We start from the raw sequence: 21324 nt of genomic DNA on the forward strand, positions 1-21324 counted from the left end.
TTGTAATAGGATGATTTATTTCATATCAAGATGACCTGCCTTAACAGTGTTAAAATCAGCTGATGGTAGTAAACTCTGAAGAAACAGGGTTAGATAAATTATATTATGGGTGGAATCCTGTTAAAATGTAAGAACTACCTGGAATAAGCAAAGTATTAAAACAGTAAATCAAAAAGAGCTAACCTTAGGGAAGTATAGTCTCTAGGGTTCCCTTTGGGCTTATCACCAACTCTGGCAACTTTTTACTTTGGCTCATTGTACTAGTGATTAAGTGGATTAAAACTGAATTTAAGAAAAAGATAGCTTCTTATTTAGCCCAAACTGGAACTGGATATTTCCTAGAGCTTTTCTAAGAAGCAATCAAGTCTGTCTGCTTTACTTATGGATTGGTAAAATAAATTGACCCACTTTTTTCTTCTTGCTTTTCTAGTGGGTCTGCCATGAATGTGGTATTCTCTGAGGATGAGATGAAAAGATTCTTGGAGGAGGCCACTAGAGTCTCTCAGGTAGTGTTAAATGTCCTCCTGGTGACCTTTACTCTACTGTCAATTGCTATCTTATTTTATAGGCTGTTTTTCTTTTCACACAAATTGTTAGCATGATTCCTTCCTTCTTCAGTTTTTTACATGTGAGAATAAGAAAACTCAAAAGCATTAAACTATATTCTTAACGTAGTGGAAGAAGAAGGCCTGTACATGTTTGATCAAAGCAGATTTATAAGTTTTTAGACTCTTAAGTATCTAAAAGGTTAAGCATCTGTGTTGGTTAGTTTTGTGTCACTGTGACCGAAATACCTGAGAACAACTTAAAGGGAGGAATTTTGGCTCACAGTTTCAGAGGTGTCAGTCCAGCATGGTTGTGAGGATATGGCAGACTAGAGTAATTCCCATCATGACAGCTAGAAAGAAAAGTGGGAATATTTTCAGTGGAATTTCTCCTTTTACACTTTTTATTCCCAACTTGGCCTCAAGCTTATAGGACAGTGTCACCTACATTCAGGATGGAGCTTCCCCATTTAGTTAATCCTCTTTGGAAATACCCTTATAGACACATCCAGAGGTGTGTTTTACTAATCTAGATACTGATAAATCCAATCAAGTTGATAATCAAAGTTAATGATCGCAAGTCCACCTCTTGTCAGCTTGACACTAGAACACATTTTCTTAAACCATAGCAGCACCCTTGTTGGATGCTGGATAAGTTTCCTGTTGTGATAGTGAAGTTATTCCTAGGAATCTAAGTCTCAAGGGCTGCCCAATCATGCTCATTATTGATAGAAAGTCCCCTGGTTCACCTATTGATTTTGTCATTTTGGCATATTTTGTTTGTGAGTTAATAAAAGTGTTTATAATTTTGTAATGACTATCACCTTCCTACATCGGCCCCAGATTTTATTTTCTCCTTTGACACTACCATGGTGTGATCCATTTAAGATTTACTCAGTGGGGTTATTGATCTGCAGACCTTGTATTGTAGAGGATGAAAGTAATGTTTTCCTTTTAAAAGCTTTCCAAAGCTAGTTGGGGTTCAAAAAAGAACAACACAGAGAAGAGTTTGATGTTAGGCAAGTGGAATTTGGAAGGAGACAGAGAGTGAAATCAGATGTATTTCAAAAAGGGAATAAAGAGCATGGATTGTTCATGATCACATGAAGCTGTATCCTTTTCCTGTATGATAGCTGCTCCCCAAAGATGCTCGGGTCATGAAGAAAGTAGAGAAAGGTAAGGAGTGAGAAGAGACAAATAATGTACAGAAAGAAAATCAAGTGGGTTTAGAATTCACATTTGAGTGAAAATCAGGTAAATGAAAAGGAAATGTCTTCAGTGGGTCAGTTTTATTAATCTTCTCTGAGTGACACAAGCTGTCTTCTCCTCTATTTTATCCTTCTGTGTTATTTTGAGAGGCCACCAACTATACCCGTCATCTGAGTGATGAGACAGGGTTCTCTTCTTTTCTTCCTGGAACACTGATTCTCATAAGACTTCTACTCAGTAGAAGATTTAATTTTTTTTCTGTTAGAATATAGATAGTACTTACACAAGACCAAAGTTTTATAATAGAGATGTCCTGATTGAATATTTTCTGGTTTGAGTCTCACTATCAAACTACAGCAAAATTTGGGATGCTCAGTTTAATGTATTTAGAGTAAATCCAGCCCCTATCAATCATTTATGCACTAATTCATATAGGGTAGCTGCTAGATACTGGCATGGTTCTCATTACCAGTGTATATGCTCATGGAAAAAATATAGCACTAATAAGAGGACTTTCTTTGCTAGGAAATCAGAACACCACAAAATTACAACTAAATATGATAAGCAATAAGCATTGAAAATAGAGAAAATTTCAGATCCTGAGGTAGAGTATAAAAGTCTTGGAGTCCTGTCATTGAAGAAAGGATTTTTAAACTGATGTCTGATGGTTGAATTAGAGTTAATTGGGTGACAGTTTTACATGGTGAGTGAAACTAGAAAGAGAGAAACAGTACATGGTAAGCCTCAAAGGTGAGAAGAGCATAGAGTTCCTAGAAACTGGTAAAGTATTTGTTGTATGGCTAGGATACCAAATGTGATATGATTAGTTTACTGCAATGCAGAAAGAATAAATTGTGGTGCAAGAATGAATTTATGGAAAGAGGTTAGCCAGCTATTTGCTATACGTCAAGGTAGAGATGGTAGTGCCTTGGATCAGATTAATAATACTGAAGGTGGAGATCATGTGCCTTGAAGTAATTAGTGAATAGATGGAGGTTGAGGGTAAAAGAGGATATAGGATGACTCTGGAGTTTCTGTCTTGGACACTTGAATGGATAGAGTGACACTTATAGAGAGAGGGGACAGGAGAAGAGGTTTTAGAGGAGGAAATCACATATTCATTTTTTGATCTTTTGAATGTAAGCTGCCTTTGAAGAATCCAAGTGGAAATGATTTGAAGGCAAAGGGTTATATGAATTTTGAATTGAAGGTCAAGATCATGGCTAGAGATAGGCTAAGAGTATAGAATTTGAAATAAATAGCTTATCCTTTAAATTGAAGCTTTGAGAGTGGAAGCAGTCACTGAAGGGAAGAGTATAGAAGAAAGGAACAGCTAAAGACAGACATCAGAGAAATATCAGCATTTGAAGGCTAACTGAGAAAAAAAGAACCATGACAGACCCTGAGAAAGAAGAATGAACATAGACTTACAGATACCAAAATGCAAAGCATCTTAAGGAGACCAGCAATGCATAATGTTGCAGAAAGATTGAAATTTATTAAGAATTTTTTCCTTCTCAGTATAGGGGTATTTTATAAATGTATTTAGTGGGCCATGGAGGAAGGTGCAGTTGTCACCCTTTTCCCCAAATCCCTTTACCTCTGGGAACAGCTGTACCCTAACTGTCATGGTAGCTGATGACACCTACCATCTGCATTCTTCTCTGGAAAAACTCTCTTAAATGGGAGCATCATCAACCCAGAGGCAAGACTCCTTACCTCACATCTACTCTCAAAGTTTTAGAAAATGGCTGACTTTGCTTCAGAATGGGACTAGCTCTGTGGTATAAGTCGTGCTCCAGAAATCTCTGTGGGGTAAGGCTGAGAATAACAAAAGCATTAGCTTTTTCCTGCAGCCCCAGCTTGCTTTCTAACTCCACCAATAAATCATTTGAACCAGGCTTCTCTAGAGAACCTGACAAGGATGACTGGTAAACTTCATGTGTGTTTTTGAAGTTATATTCTTATCATCATGATAGAAAAGAAAAAAAACTCATGAGTATCAACAACAAAAAAAAAAAAATTAGGCCAGCTATGGTGAACATCCAGTATTTTTAAAAAGAGGCAACTGACATGGAGAAAAATCATTTTGCTTAATAAATACTTCTTTGTCTAATAGACTTTTGAAGAGAAGAAATAGTGGGAATTTACCTGATTTAATAATAAATTTTAAGATGGAAGAAACTTATACAAGGCCTAAAACACTATTTTTCCCACAAAATTCAATTGTATTTAAAATGTTCTATTCAAGGAGCTATGTTAAATTTAACACATATCCAAGGTGATCAGTTTCATGATAGTGGCCAGAAAGGGTTAGAGAAATATTCAGGGTGGAGATAACATCTGAGCTATGCCTTGAAGGGTGAGTTACAGTTCGAAGGATGAATCTGAGGGGCAAAAGTAGAGGACATAAGAGGAATGGAGACAGGTAAATGCAGGACCTGGTAAGGAAGCAACACGTGGTCCAGGTTGCTAGAATCCAGGCCATAGAGAAGGAGACATCTAAACCTACAACATTATAAAGCAATTTCTCTTTACTCTTGGAAGAGCAATGGAGAGCAGGGTGTGGAGTCCACCCCAACGTTGTTTTGGAGCAACTGAGTGTGGTGCCACTTATAGATTGGTAAGCAGTCTGAAATAACCAAGAAAGGGAGCAAATGCTGGAATTAAAAAAGGAAATGGCTTTATAGTTGCCAGTGTCATAGGCTAACATCCATATAAGGCATGCTAACTTCAGGCAAAAGATTTCATCTTTAGCCCAATGAAACCAAAAGTAAACACTGCTCTCCTTCTAAGCTCACTCATAGCTCTCATATAGAGAACTAACTTAGGAAGTTGTAATTCTTGGAAAAGATGAAGGTAGGAAGAGGGAAAGAACCTAACCTAATAATTTCGAGCAATAGTTATGATGCTGGTGGTAGAGAAGGAAGTCACTTTCTGCTTCTTCCTTAGCCCCCTTTTCTCTAACTGGCTTAGAAGCCAATATTTTAGATTTAGAACTCATTCTCAGTTGCTAAGCCCTCAGAGTTGCAGAAAGACCCTCGGTCTCACTGTAAGCAGAGCATGACCTTATCTGTGGCTAATGAGGTTTATGCAATGCATTTAACCTTAACTTTCTGCAAGTATTGCCCTTGTGTTTACTTAAGGTACATAGCTTACTTGACATCATGAACATACTTTCAGCTGAAAGTCTGCTCCTCTGCTTTCCTCATTGACAGGAGCATCCAGTGGTGTTGACAAAATTTGTTGAGGGGGCCCGGGAAGTAGAAATGGATGCTGTCGGCAAAGATGGAAGGGTAAGTGCTTTATCCACATCTTCCCTATCTCTGTCTTTGTATCCTTTTTTTTTTTTGTCTTAGCAATCTTGAAACATTTGTGGGTTAGAATTCATGATTTCAACAAAACAGGACTCTGACAGCAATGGAGAAGCTGCTCAGTCAAAAAAAATGAAAAATTCACTGACAATTCAGTTGATGTGTTGCGGGTACATGGATATCATATTTCCTGTCTTTCATACTGTTAGAATTTCTTTTTGATGATATTCAAAATTAGCTATCATCCTGTACTTATCATTCTTTTTGAATAGATTTTCTCTCTCATTTTCTTTGTCTGTGGTTTTCATTTTATGTTTCAATGAATATTATAGAAACATCCAATACTTTTCTTTATGAAGTTTCTTATTATATCCCTGGTTTTCTTCACTCTTAATTTCCCTCCTTCCCCCCTTTTCATTGACTTAATAAAGGAAAAACCAGAGTAAGGTGAACAGGATAATAACATGAAATTAGCTTACCATATCATATCTGGTGTTGCTAATACAATGAATGCCTCAGACTTTGGGGAGAAATGAAAATGTGAAGGATATTTTACTTACATTTGCTTATTGTGCTAATAAGGTATTTGTGATTTATCTTGAAATATAGGAAGCCATGATTTAGAGAGACCATGTCATTTCATTTGCTTCAAAGAAAAATGAAATGTTAAATCTTTTTTTTAACAGATTAGCAGTTTTGAGTAGGTGTTCTTTTTAATCATAATAGTTTCTACTTACCACAGAATCATATAATCTTGACTTGAAGAACTGTTAGAGATAATCAATTTTAGCCAAGTTCCAGAAAGTGGCCATCTGATTTCTTTTAAACTTGTTGGTGATATAGATTACAAATTATTGTAAGATTATGAATGTTCTTTGCCTTGTTTTTTTTTTTTCCTTTTTTTGTGGTGCTAGGAATGGAACCCAATGCTTGGCACATGCTAGGCAAGTGCTCTATGACTGAGCTATATCCTGGCTTCTTAGTACTGTAAGATTACATATTGGGTCTTTCTGGAGGGGCATCTTCAGAATTCTCTATCTTGAGCTAAACTTTGCTTTTTTGGAACTCTCATTTCCACTCTCCTGTTTCAAATCATAAATTTAATCTCTTCTTTAAACTTTAAAATATTTGAAGATAGAGATATAAAACACCTCTATGGGGGTGGAGGTTTTAAGACCCTCTTGGAGACACGTGCGTTTGTTCACATATTGTGCTGTTAAAGGAGTGCTGCTCTTTCGGTCTGGCGTGGCTTCAGATTGCTGCACTATGCACTTACTCTAGCTTCTTTCTCTCAGATGTCAGCCATTACAACTCATCTTACATACTCTCTTTTGGAAACTTTACAGGTCATTCACATAATTTTAAACTGTCATATTCATAAATGGGCATATTACTTCATGCATATTATGATTCTCTTAGTCTCAGTGGGATGATTGCCTTCTATTTTTTACACACACACAGACACACCCCCCCCCCACATTGAACTCTTACTGTGGGTCAGCTGTTATGTCACATATTTATACTTTGTATCCATTCTCTTTCATTTTGCAAGCATTCTGTGAGACAGGTGTCATTGTTATTCCCTCCTTATTACAAATCAAGGTTAAGCTGCCTTGCCCAGGTTCCAGAGCTCACAAGTGAAATGGGAAGGAGAGAGACTCTGTTATTCTTAAAGTCACTTATAAATCTGACAATGTAATTTACTTCCATGTAATTTACTGAAGTCTTTTATGGCCACCCAGTTTTTCTCCTCTTTCAGCTTCATTATTTCCCAAACGCACACACACACACACACACACACACACATACATACACACACAAACACACACATTTTAGTATATATCAGTTAAGGTAGTTGAGGCCATGGACTTTGCAATCCAACAGATAAAGGTTCAAAATCCTAACTCAGTCACAAACGAGTCACATGTATTTGGTCATTTATTCTTACATTGCTTTCATTTCCTTATCTGTAAAATAGTACAGAATATTTTCTCTCTTCACTCCCTCCTCTCTCAAACTTCAATTTAAAGATCTCTTAGATCTTCAATTCTTCTTTCTAGTCCATGTAAGTTTTTCCATTTGCTTAGTTAGACATTCACCTCTCCTATTTCTTCTAGTGTCTAAAAGGTAAGGATACCTTCAGTGCTCCCAAATTCTATAGTTTCCTATACTATTCTCCAAAGTTAATATGAGTTAGTTTAGTTTTCTTCATTTCCTGTTTTTTTATACCTATGCTAATGAGTGGAAGAAAGAGGTGAATTCTCAGCCACTCTCAGCTCCTTTTGAGGCTACCTGTCACTGAATAGGGAGGCTTAGATATTGTGTGCAACTCTCTATTTTGCTCTCATCAGCAACTTAGCAAAAGAACTGGTCAGTGCTTGAAGCATCTGCTAGAATCAAAGAGGTGGACAAAAGAGTAGCTTACTTGAAGTAGGTACCTGACAACTCTTTCTAAAATCTTCTTTTGGCAGGTCATCTCCCATGCTATCTCTGAACATGTTGAAGATGCAGGCGTCCACTCAGGAGATGCCACTCTGATGCTGCCTACACAAACCATCAGCCAAGGAGCCATTGAAAAGGTCATCATTTATAAGTGAAAGTGGAAGGGAAACAGCAAAATATGAAAACCAAACAAAACCCTCAGTTTTTTTTTTCTTTTTAAATTGGCTAGCTATGTAAGACGTGCTCCAGGCTAAAAATTCAATGAGAGGAACTTCCTTGCCCTTAGTCAGCTGAGTATTTTTAAAGATTATTTCTTTCACTGTCCTTTAGATCTTGTTTGGTTGTGTCCTGTGTAGTTGTTTGCAACCTAGTCTGCCTCCACACCACCCAGGGAACTTGTTAAAATACATATTTTTTGGGCTCCTCCCTGCTATTTCTAATTCCATAATTAATTCTAATTCTGAATGCCTGAGTTTGGATTTTTACCAAATCGACCAGTGTTACTGTTGCTGCTGGTCTGGGGACACACTGAGAGAATGAATTGTTGCTACAGGGGATCCTGATGTTTGAGAGCAGCATGCAAAGTGATGCTTCTCATGAGTACTGGGGAAGTTATGAAGCAGTCACTTGGGAAACTTCAGGAACCCATGCTTTTATTCTTCACTTTTACCCTCTCCTCAAGCCAGCATTTTCTAACATGTCTCTTCTGACCCCTCTTTGAAAGCCACTTCTCTAAAGAACTTCCCAAGAAAGATGACTTTGCTTCATCTTTAGTACTCAATACATGTGGCCTTTTGTACACATAGGGCTTGTCATCTTAAGTCACTCTTGAGGATGTCCCACTGGTCTTCAGGTATGTTGTATGAGGTTGGCCTGTTCACTGAGTGTTTCTAAAGAAACTTCCATCAGAATCCAAGGTGCCCTGTACATTGAGCTATATTCTGAATGTCTTTGTTCTAGAATGTGAAGTAAACAGGATGCTTTGTAATAGTAGCAGCATAAAAGGAAAAAAAAAAGACTCCAGGTTTCAAATGTGCTTCACTTTCTCATGTCAGGATGAATGACCTAGAAAAACTCAGATCTTTCCAAATCTCTCAGATTTTAATGTGTCACAAATTGTACTTCTTTATGCACCCAATTAAGTTGCTGACCCACTCTTGTAACTATAATGAGTGAGCAGCTCTTGCTTTCTGTATTCAGTGCCCTCTCTTGGCATAGGGACCTTCTGGCTCTGATTACATATAGGAATTCCTCCTACATGTGACATGCAGACATGCAGGGCCTCCCTGCAGGCAAACACTGTTTCCTCTGACCATAATATCTACCCTTGTAGAGTTTAGGGCAACACAAAAGCAACATAAAAAACATCTCCCTGGTCTCTTTGCAGTACCCTATAATTTCAGGGCCTGTACCTCTCAGCAGGTAGGTCATTAGATTGATAGAGAGTTTGGACTGCAGTTTCTGGTGCTGAAGCAACTAGACTGAAAGGATTTCATGTAAGCCGCTATAAGATCAGAGTATATAATTGCAAGAGAAAGGTTATTTGGCATACAAATAATCCTGTAAAATTACTTGGTCTTTCTTCTGCTATCCTGTCATGACTATTTAGTGTGTGTTATTTTGTTAATAGAAACATAATAATGCCCCCTATTTATTATTATTATTATTATTTGTTTGTGGGTTAACAAATGTACAATATTTTCTTTAACAATATGTCATTATTCTTTTTCTCTAGGTGAAAGAGGCTACCCGAAAGATTGCAAAGGCTTTTGCCATCTCTGGCCCATTCAATGTCCAATTTCTTGTCAAAGGAAATGATGTTTTGGTAAGAAATACCAATGTACTTGCAAGGTTTTGATTTCTGTGTCTCTAGTGATCTCTGTGAACACCAGCCACAAAGCCACTGAGAACCCTGCAGCTGCTTGTATCTGAGAGTCAGATGTTGTGAGCATATAATGCCTATCTTCTTTGAAGTCACAAGCTGTTAGTGGCACTGATATGTCATTCACAACTTTGTTAAGCATTGGATCCACTGGAAAGAAGATCACTGTATTTCATCCACTGTGTAGTGTAGATGGATACAGTATATATGTTAAAGTAAACCTTGTGGGTAAAGTGTTCATAAATTACTTCACTGAAGTTCTGCTTTCTCCTTATCCAGAGAAGAAAGCTGTTTTGAATACCATTTGCAAAAAGATTAACAAAATAAATTTAAATTAGGTTATTCCTAATTGTTTTATTCTACTTTATTTAACCAATCAGTAACTAATATTTATTCATCACCAATTACATACAGTCATACAGTGGTTACACAGATATGTAAGACAGTCCCTGCTCTCAAAAACCTTTTAACTTAGTAAGGACTGAGAAGAAAGTAAATTTGTAGATCACTACAAGGTAGAGTATAATAGCTGTTTTGGGGAGATGTTGTATAAATAGAATGATTTTAGAGTTAAAGAGCAGAGGAGCATATTTACCAGTGTGTGTACACCCATATGCATGAGCTGATCTGGATCGAATCATCAAAGATTTTGTATTGTGAGGGAGGTTACAGAATGGATAGAATTTTGACAAGTTAAAGAAGTAGATTCATGGGTTTAAACCTTTGAAAGAAAGTAGGGTACAGTAGATATTACATATGGGCATACGATCATCTACAAGGGTGAGACGACAGCATATTTCAGGAGAGAGTGAGTAGTTAGTTCTGTGTAGCAAGATCATTTTTCTAAGTAAATAATGGAAGGTAAACTTGAAAAGTAGGACTGGGGCCAGGAAGGTGGTATCAGATAAAATATAGAGGTCCGATGAAACAAGAGGATAGAAAGCTTTTGGGGATTAGACTTTAGTCTGAGGCCAACGGGAATCCACTGAAGATTTTTCAGCAGGGTGTGGTGCAGCATTAAGCTAAATCAATCAGCAGGGCACAGGGAATGAGGCAGGGAAATAGGATGGAAGAAAGTCAGAGTTCAAAGATACTGACTAAAAGGAAACAGAGGAAGTACCAGCAGTGGGGCGGAGGGGGCTAGGGTTAGCAAAACAAGTGCTGGTCTTCAGTTAATAACAGCTGGAAGGCAAGTAGCAGAGAGAATGTTGATATTGTTGTTGTTGGCTTTCATCATCTTCGCTCTCTTTTTCTGAATTTTGTGATCTCTTCAGGTAATTGAGTGCAACCTGAGAGCTTCTCGATCCTTCCCTTTTGTTTCCAAGACCCTTGGAGTAGACTTCATTGACGTGGCCACAAAGGTGATGATTGGAGAGAACATTGACGAGGAACATCTTCCAACATTGGAACGTCCCATAATTCCTGTTGATTATGTTGCAATTAAGGTAACATTAAAGAAAATTTATTAGCCATTTTATGATCTCCAATGAAATTAAAAGAAAATTCACCATCAAAAATCTTATGACTTTATGAAGCTTTTAATTAAAGTGCTGGCCTGGGGATTTGTACTCTCTTTCAATAAAGCAATGTAGTTGCACTAAAAGTAACCATACATTATTGTGTATTTACAGAATTTAAAAAAAATCTAAAATTGCAAAACTTCAAAAACAAACAACCAAGTAATTTATAAGCTATGTTTATGTTTATGCAGTGGACACATCATGGTGCCAGTTTAGCTGGTAAAGAGAAATTCTAGACATATCTTATTAGGATAAGGCTTGACTTGTGCCAAGTCTTCAGGAATACATGAATCTCGTAAAAATGGCTATACTGAGGGGTTGGTTAAATTCTTACAACTTTGGCCACCTACTTTGTTTGTATTTTCTGCAGTGGCACAGTTTTGACCTTTGGAAAATTGAGATTACAGTTAAGTGTTTACAGTGATGTTGTGAGAGCGATGGAATTGAAATTGTATTTTAATAATATCCAAATATTAAGGCCATTTTACTCTTGTAGCTGCCTCAGTATGATTATGAACAGAGTATTTACAATTACGACCTCTAACTACTTCACTGGACAGGCATGACAGCATTATTGCGATATATAAATACATTTGGATTTGTTAGATGAAGTACATGATGAAACTATTTTATATTGTGTGATATATTTTGTGACATTGACATATTTTGGATACCTTGAAAAGGTTCCTGTTCTTATATGTGCTCATGGATTCAACCATAGCTATTCTACAACTGAGACTCTGACTTCTAACTTTTGTAGCGGGACCTTTAAGTTGAAGTTATGAATCAAAACTATCTCTTAATCTTGCTTAAGTTAATAATTTAGGATTCCTTGGATTTGCTAGTGCATTGAAATGGAATGTCACTTTTCATGTTGGAAAGAGGGTAATATTTTATTTTTTGCACTAAAAATAGTTTTTCACAGTAGATACATATAAATTTTAAATTCATATCTCTCTGTCCATAAGCATATGAAAATATGCTTCTTATTTTTTTGTAAGTTGATATGTAAACACATATATAACATTTCCAACAAAAAGTAATATATATGTATTGTTCAAAATGCACTTTAGTTCCACTTTACTTTTTTTCTAGTTGTCATTGTGTATGAATCTTGAATTTTTTTTCAAATTACCTATTTATTGTCTGTCTTAATAGCCCTAGTGTGGTGATGGAAACCAACAGATGGAGAATAGGGAAGCTAGATTGCAGAAGTGTAACAACTTGATTGAATTGGCCCAGAGAAATGATCCAGGCTAGAATTCCCATGATAACTTGGAGAAGTGCCAGAATAAATGGAGGAATAGTCTAGACCAGATAAATGAACATACGTAAGAAATGAGAACTTGGTATTTAGTGAACCACACTGATAAAATAATTGAAAAGGAATCATTCCTATGTTCCAGTTCATACAAAAGTTGTAGGAAAAAGTGTTTTCAAGCAGAGTGTTTTCAAAGCTTTTAAGAGGTGTCAACAACAGTTTAATGTCTCAAAAGTCTGTTTATAGACAGTCATTTCTGGCAAGAAGACTTGTTGTAAGTTCAAATGAACAGAACAAGAAGAGGAATGTTCCAAAAGCATATCAAGGAAAAAAAATGTGTTTGAACTCTGTGTCTTGGGAGATCAATGCCCAGTAGACGTTTGAAACTATGCCAATAAGAAGAATATGTGCAGGCTAGATTAGAAACACTGGTCTAGACTGTCACAGGGGACCTATTTACAGAAATAATTTGTGATTATTTAACCCAAGTTTTTGGCCAAGATCTCAACACATTCTTGGAAATGAGTTTTAAAGCTATTTTTCAAGTCAAATGCTTGGACCAAAGAGGTTTTTTTTGTGTGTGTATCTACCATAGCTTAAATGAATCCTATGAAACATGATTCACTAAATATATTCAACCCGTCCTGTCCTTTTATACCTTCTCTCACATACTTTCCCTCCTTTTTATGTCTGACAGGCTCCAATGTTTTCCTGGCCCCGGCTGAGGGATGCTGATCCCATTCTGAGATGTGAGATGGCCTCTACAGGAGAGGTAACTGGTTAATGATCCAGGAATACTTTCATTAAATCTACTTTGAGATCTGTGGGTTTAGATCTGAGTATAGTAAAATGAGGTAGTAAGTAGTAAGAGGAACACAAATGTTTACTTTCAGAGTAAATACCAAAGGGTTTAAGAATTTTAAATTAAAGAAAAATATTTTACTTTTTTGGAATAGAGTCTAAATACTTATATTTAACACATAAATATGATACATATGTTCTTCATTCATTTCCACATTACCCACTGGTAACAATTTTCACATACTTCATTAGATCTTCATAGTGTAGAATCTTCAGATAAATGCAAAATCCAGGGACCACTTTTAAAGTAACTTTAACCTCTCGGGAATTATCTAAAAACTATACTGGGACTGGCCACTGGATGTCCCTCTTCACTTGTATTGGGACTGTGTCAATTTGAAGGTTCTTTAAGAATGTGAAATGTGTTTTCTCATAGATAGCTGTCAGATTCTAGAAAGTTCTCCACATGTCAGTGTCAGGACATTTTATGAATCACCTAGCCCTTGACAGACATACTTGGTACAACCTTTAGATCCTCATCAGTGCACACTGGAGTGACAACATCAGATTGTGAGGCATTGTTATTTCTCTTGGTATTAAGGCAAATCTGAAAGAGGAGAAAAATTAATTGGAACAAATATGTGATGTCTTATATGGTTGCTTGGTTACAAGCAAGATCTGTGATGAGAAGCTAAGGAGACAAGGAGGCAGGCAGGCAGTGAGGAATAAATGACTATCCTGTTTATGTTTGCACTCTTAGAAAGGGGTCTCTTAGCCTTCTTGCTACTTCTTTTAATTTAGTAAGCAAAAGAATCTCCAAACCTAGCATTATTCTTATTTGTGTTTTGTAGTGGTGGAGACCAAACCTAGGGATTTACAGCATGCTAGACAACACTCTGCCATTGAACCATTTCCTCAGCCCAAGAAAACATACCTTTAAAATGAGGATGCTACATTATGTTCCAGTTAGTTTCTTCTGGATCCATGGGGCTATTTTCAGCTGGTCCAGGGTTTGGGTTAGGGAGAGATCTATTTTTTCTCTCATGTAGCCTTCTCTAGTGGCAAGTTTGTTTTCAGTTCTTATGTCCTTTCTGCCTCCATATATGCATATTTGGAGTTGAGAGCTCTGAAAATATAAAAGAATTTCAAGTTCTTCATTGTGTCTTTTTCTAAAGTATAAAAGGAAAGAATTTGTCTTCCATTATTAGAAAAAATTATATTTCCAAGTGTCATCAAGTGTGATGTTTCAAGGTCTGATAACTGAAGTCAAGATGATAGTCGTAGTTTACAATCCGGGGGTGAAAAGGATCAAAATATGTTACATATACACACAACAAATAAAAACTCACATATATGTGTATATATATGTTTATATATATATATATATGTATATATAAAGATAGCATATGAAACCCGCAAAATACTGTTTGTAAAAGGGGAGGAGGAGGAGGTTAAGGGAATATGACAGAGGGGGTGAACTTGCTCAAAGTACACTGTATATATCTCTGGAATTATCACAATGACACCTCTTTGTATTATTAACACATGCTACTAAAAAAGAAAAAGAATGAAATCTCACTTATACTTCAGAGGGACTTTTTTAGTGTTTAAAAGGCTTGTTGTAGGATTGCCTAATCTTCTAGCTCCTGATATAATTAAGGACACTTAATTTTCTAGTGGTGAAGTGAGAATTTAAGTCTTAATCTTCACTAGAATATTTGACTACCTTCTATGGTTTCACAAAAAATCTTTGTGTCATTGTCTCTGCACTTGTGATATGATTGCACAATTGTTTTCAATAGAATGTGAATCCCATCCACTTAGGATGACATTGCTTAAGTTAGCGGTCAGTGTTTGACTGAGTAAAATGTTCACCATGTAGTAAAAAGAAGCATGGGTTTGTGTTCTAACTGAAGGTTATAATCATGAGAACTTGCCTTGCCCACTAAGAGAAAACCACTTGCCATTTGCTTAAAGAATGAATTGAGTCATCAGTGTTATTTACTATAATGGTGGTTCTGTACCCAGGCCAAATGACGATATGTATGGCAGAATTGACTCCCATCATGTTAAAATACACCACTTGTCCTCTGGTTGTGGTGGCTATTTGACTTATAATTATATTATTGCACAGTTTCCCTAGATGAAGCTTCTGTATATCCTAACATTGCATGTTAGTTTTGAAATCATTTTTATGTGTAGCTGTGATATTCAGGACTAGCTGCAAGATATTTTGGTTCAGTTTATAAAAATTACAACAACTGAATGAGCTCTTTTGAGACGTTCATGTAATTATTGAATTTCTCAGAAGGCATTCTCATAATGTATATGAAATGACTCCTAACTGATAGATCAGCAGTAAGTCATTTCTACTACTGACCTGTGCATTCATGCACTGGTGCATAGTACATATGACATCTACTGTTGTTTAAACGTTAAGTCATGTTAACATTTGAAAACTCCCCACATTATGGACCAGAAGCTGTGGTTCGTATCCAAATAACTCACAGTAGAATCCAGTGTGTCGCTCCACTGAGTGCTGTTGGATAGAGAAAGAATTGCTTATTCATTCATTATGCTTAATTAAAAACATAAGATACATCTGCCCTGGCCAGCCATTGAATCCCTGGTTTCAGATTGCATGGTCTTTCTGCAACATCAATAAAATCTAGGGAAGGAGTCTATGAGTAAATTGCTCCATTTGTATGTTTTGTTTTGTTTTAGTTTTTGGTACATGTAGTTGTTTCCTGTATCTTGTATCTTATTTTTTTCATTTATTTCTAAATAGGTGGCTTGCTTCGGTGAAGGTATTCATTCAGCCTTCCTAAAGGCCATGCTTTCAACAGGATTTAAGTTACCACAGAAGGGCATCTTGATTGGAATACAGGTAAGGGGTTTGTGGCTCTGTTCATTCCTATAGTCACACACTGTGAGTGGTTGGGGCATTTGGTATGCAGAGGGAAGACTTGTTTTATACTCTACTTTTTTTTTTTTAAACAGCAGCTTATAAAAAGGAGGATATTTGTTCCCTGATTTTTGCCTTCTTTTATTGCAGTAGTCAAATACAAAAAAAAATTATAAAATAAAACAAAGAAAGTTGTTCTTTGTTTCTGAAAGTTCTGAGAGGGACTCATGGTACCTTAAGAAAGTAATCCTTCCTATTCTTTGATTAGGTGTTTTCTATAGATTTTGCTCTATAGCTCTTTCCCTTTAGTCCCTGAATATAGGCTTTCAATACAGTTGTGTCTCATTGTCTCTCCCCTGCCTTCTCCTGCCAATTCAATCATGTCTATAGAATCAACTCTTCTGCCTATAAGTACCACCTTTACATCTTGTATCCACAGTCATCTCATATTTACAACAATCTGCTGGATACCTCTATGGATGTCTTAAACTCTATTTTCCTCAAACTGAAGAAATCTTCTCTGCTGACTACTCCTTTCCTTCCTTTCTTCCTTCTTTTCTTTCCTCCTTCCCTCCCTCCCTCCCTTCTTTCATTCCTTCCCTCCTTCCTTCCTTCTTCCCTTCTTTCCTTCCTTCCATCAAGCCTTCATATTTCAATCTCTACTAAATGCCTAGTGTTCACAGGTAAATAAATGGGAATCATTTGGGAAAGTTTCTCAATCTGACATTCCAGGTTGAATGTTTTTTGGAGGGCAGTGACTGAATGGGCCTAAAAAATATTTAATAGAATACATGGAAGTTCTTGAAATAGTGTTGTTTGGTTAGGCTTATAGGTCAAAGCACGGTGAGATAATTACAAATGAATATCTTTATACAATGAAAGAGCATTATTAGCTTATTATTGCAAGTGAAATCTAAATCTTAGGGTAAAATATTGGCCAGGAAACATTTATTACCCCTTGGGATGGTTATTGCAAGAGTGTACAAATGTTCTGTTTATAAATTTCCTGAAGAAAATACTAGATGCTTCTGCACTGGTCATTCACTTTCAATTGAGATTAGTAGTTCTTGGGTCCTGTAAAAACAATGAATATCTTATATATAACACCCCTGCTGTGCTTTTAATAAGCTCAAACCCTGCATGGTTACACAGAAGTCAATAAAAATATAATTAGAGTAGTACCAGGTATTCTCAATTCAGTAGGTGATTATTATAAATGCCGTGTCATTAGGGTGTCTTAATATTAGCAAATTAGACTCTGGAGACTGGACAGGTGGTGACCTTGGAAAAGTTTCGGCAAATGGTAACTTGAGATTTTGCTTCATAAAGGTGCCAGAAGGGCAATGGGGAGTAGTTAGCGCAGAGGCTAACAAGATGACTTGCAGTTGCAAAGCTTAATGGCAGTTTAAAGACAAATCACATCATACAAGCGACTTATCACGTTATAACTGGCATTAAGTATTACTAAGTTCCAAGTAGGAGAATATTTGCCCAACTTTCAGTTATGGCTTAGAGTTTAATGTGAGACCAGGGGGCATTCAGAGGAGATCATGCCCTTAGCCCTTGTCTTCATGACAATGGTAATAGTGCTAACATTTTAGAATATCAGTTTGAGGAGGCAGCAATGTATAAAATTGAGCCTTGTTTAGTTTCAGTGCTGCAGGGAAATGTGAAGTAAAACTTAATTTGATCTTCATAAAGTATTTGCATGATTTTGGCAGAAATGAACAGCATTTTGCTTTATAGTAAAAAATGGGGGTCTTAGAGGTAAATAAAATGGTTTTCTTAAAGCGACGAGATTCTGACCATTGAAATTCTATCTTTCAAGGCAGTCTTTTTCTTTTTTAAGAAATCAGTGTCCTAATAGCTACATGAGTTGTTGCAAAGAACATTGTGTCAGTGTGAGTGAAAAATGCTAGGCATTTAATAATATCCATTTTAAGTGTAAAGCTTAAAAATTATTTTAAAGAAATATTTAATAAAATTATATTTAGCAAAATATTTCAGCTTGGGAAAAGTTGATCAGCAAGACAGTAAACCTCTGGAAATATATAAGCTCTACTAACTTTCTGACTTATTTCATATGAGAGGCAAGAAAAACTTGCCATCCCCAACACTTTGTGTATAGCCTCCCCTTATAATACCCATTCATAGTGATTTTTAAAAATGCTTAGTCAGATAACTTAAACTGAGAAGCATGACAGAACATACTAACTAGAGAGTTAAAACTCACTAGACATCTTACCTAGAATGGATAGAAATCTAACCTTAATTTTTTATCCAGCCTTCATAGCAACTGTAGATAAAGTCATCCAGGTTCCCAGTTCAGAATACATTATACCTTTTAAAAAGCATTTTATTTAACCTGATACCACTTGGTAAGAAGAATTCATATGAGTTCTTTAAAAAACATAAAGTCAGAACTAAAAATGCCATTGAATAGAATTACTAATATATAAATGGGTGTCAAGGCTAATAAATACATTGGGTATCATCTGGTTGAGGTGAGTTATGAAACGAAGTTCTAAAATACAATGACTGCATTTGCATTATGATTTCATTTAGTATCAGGCCATGTAGACTTGACTTACTGAAGGATACTAGTAGCCAACATTGTTGCAGTTAATTTGCTTTATTATTTCTTCATGTATCAATGGAGAGAATGTTAAATATCTATTCCAATTGAAATAAAGGTTTTCTTTTCTCTTCCTCTCCCCACCCTGATCCAAATACCTACTTTGTGTAAAAAGATTTGATAGATATCTTGACTTGACTCATTCATTTTGCACTGCAGGTTGCAAGAGAAAATTGAAGGAACAGAGAAATATAGTGTAAAGAGTCAGGAAACATTTTTTCTTATTGTGAGATGTATAATACATATTTTAAGTAGGCATGGTTCAGCCACTCCTCAATATTTATTCTGTAGATTTTGTGTACTTGCCAGTGTGTGATATGTGTATGGACATACCCATGTAGCATTCTTCTTAACTTTTTCTCTTCTTTTACCTGCCTTTGTCCTTTACACATGTAGACTCTTGTTTCTGCTCTTCCAAAATTAAATCCCACGAGTTAAATTACCTGGGAACTTTGAAGTGTTTATAACATCAATCTTTTGTCAAAGGATCCTTGACAACTAAATTATTATATCCACTGTGTCTCTACCAAGAGGAATTCCATATTCGAAGGCATGTGTAATATAAGAAAGACATAATGAAGGTTTATGTGGCAACAGAATCATCCTTGATTTTCCTGTAGTAGTTCCATCCACCTTTCATCCCATCATGATTTATTTTTAGTTGCTCTGAGTAGGCAATCTGGCTTGTTTTGAGGTTTTCTAGAATGCCCTTTAACAATGAGTGATTCACTCTAGAGTAGATCAAGAGCTCTCACTGTTTTTCCCCCTGATTGGGCTATTCAGTGATGCTTGTGAAGTGGCAAGCACCAACCTGACATCTGCGCCTCAGCATTGCTCAGAAACACAAAGCAAGCATTTTGTTTGCAAAGACAACTTCAAGTGACATGAGTAACCTTTTATCTTCAAAGAGGCTTCATTAGGAACAACCACACAGTTGTCAATCCAGATGTCCCCGTAGAATCCACAGGCATCACTTAATATTAACTTGGTTTTCTTTTGCAGCCAGAAGTTGGGTTAATGTGAAAATGATCATTAGAGGAAATATATATGGATTTCACTTTTAAAGGACTTTCTCCTTATACAAATTTTTAAGAAAATAAATCATGTTGTACTTTTCACCTTTAGTAACAAATGGTTTCTTACGCAGGTATTTTCAATCAACCTTTAAATCTGAGGCTACCAGATGCAAGCTGACAGCTGAAATTTCTTTCTGTAGAGAGGCTGTTTTATGTGTCACAAGTGTTCAATACATGTTTGATAGAAGTTTATAGTGTGTCTATGGAAGCCAACACCCCAGACCAGGAAACAGAGTAGTTCCCTAGATAGGAACTGCTAATACTGTCATGTTGGCTATTTATCTTTTTCACTTGGGGGATAGCACTGAAACAGCTTCATAATGAGGTTCTGTGTGGTGTCCGCAGGTCTTAGAGGATGTGCTGACTTATTTTACTTTAAAATGATAAAGAAAAATATTATATTCTAGTACTCCTCCCTCAACAATTTTCTTTGTGACTTTGGCCAAGGTTAATGCATCTTGACCTCCAACTGCAAAATAAGTGAAGGTAGCCTTCCCAGCCCCCATTCTTTCCCATTTTGAAGTACATACCAGAGTCACTTGGAGGGTTTTTGAGATTGTAGGTTGCTGGGATCCACTCCCAGAGTTCCCAGTAGATCTGGGAGTGCAGTCCAAATTTTCATATTTTTAAGAAGTTCCGAGTGATGCTGGTGCTACTGGCTTGAAGGTCACAGTTTTAAGAACTGCTTTACTTGTGAAATGGTGTTTTAGAAACTTGGTTTAAAGTTATGTTATCACTTACTAATATTGTCATCTTATTTTTTGTGACCTTTTGCTAGAGGAAAGTTTAAGAAATCGAAAATAGCTAAATGCATGTTTAGTGCATGAATTAGTCAAAAAATCAATGAGCTTCCAGAACACTTTTATGTTGAGCCTTCTAATATGATTTGGTGTATACGTAAGTCTGCTCTGTGTTTAGCAGAAGGACAGAATGTAATGTTCCATATCAGGTGGAATTAATAAAATCTAGGGATTCATTTTTAATATTTCATGTATATTTACTTTTTATCAAGGAATCTTAAACTTTGTAGTAAATTTAATATATCATCTAGTTCAGCCCCTCTCATTGTAAGCAGGATCTGACTTGCACTCATGATTTTTCTGTTCTTTTGCCTTATGTACTTTTTAAGACATTGACACAGACCTCATTAAATTTTCCTAACGTCACCAAGAGTTTCTCTTTTTTCCCTATTTTTGTTTTATTTTCTAATGTCTACCTATGAGCCTGTTCTAGCTAAGCTCATTTATTCTTGTTTGTTCCTGGGTGGAAATGAACAGTTACTATCCAGGGCATGGTTGCAATTCATGTTCTAGAAGACTGTCATGAATAACCCCTGAGCCCGCCTTAGCTGAAATTCATCCAGTTGCATTTATCTTTTCTATTTGCCAATAGTTTCCTCCCATAAAACTGTGGTTCTGGGATTGAGAGGGCCAGAATCTGAAAGAATTTTATATTTGAACATAGTCTTAGGAGTCTTTGCCTAGGATTTAGATCTGTTCTCAAAGAACCTCTGTGTGTAAATATTAGGAGATTTTATGGGCTGAGAATTATCAAAATTGTACAAAGGTCTTGATGTGTTTTTATCACATTCCTCATTTTCTGAATCTGAAATAAGATCAAATCCATGCTTTTTTTCAACCATCACTACTAGGATTTCTTAAATAGATTATAAGATACTTAGTGAACTAAACAAATTATATTATCTACTTTAAAAGTTTTTATAAGGGAAACCAG

General features: G+C 36.2%; 1 protein-coding gene across 1 annotated transcript in view; it reads left to right on the forward strand.

Annotated features, from left to right (window-relative positions):
- Cps1 (carbamoyl-phosphate synthase 1) overlaps positions 1-21324 on the forward strand; it is a 117793-nt gene that overhangs the window by 90464 nt on the left and 6005 nt on the right. Inside the window, exons 28-34 of the mRNA XM_020184470.2 lie at positions 431-506; positions 4973-5050; positions 7540-7647; positions 9246-9335; positions 10667-10837; positions 12871-12945; positions 15763-15861. Coding sequence (XP_020040059.2) covers positions 431-506; positions 4973-5050; positions 7540-7647; positions 9246-9335; positions 10667-10837; positions 12871-12945; positions 15763-15861 — 697 coding nt within the window. The remainder of the gene's footprint in view (positions 1-430; positions 507-4972; positions 5051-7539; positions 7648-9245; positions 9336-10666; positions 10838-12870; positions 12946-15762; positions 15862-21324) is intronic.

The sequence above is a fragment of the Castor canadensis genome, chromosome 4, assembly GCF_047511655.1.
Source record: "Castor canadensis chromosome 4, mCasCan1.hap1v2, whole genome shotgun sequence".
In the NCBI taxonomy this organism is placed as follows: Eukaryota; Metazoa; Chordata; class Mammalia; order Rodentia; family Castoridae; genus Castor; species Castor canadensis.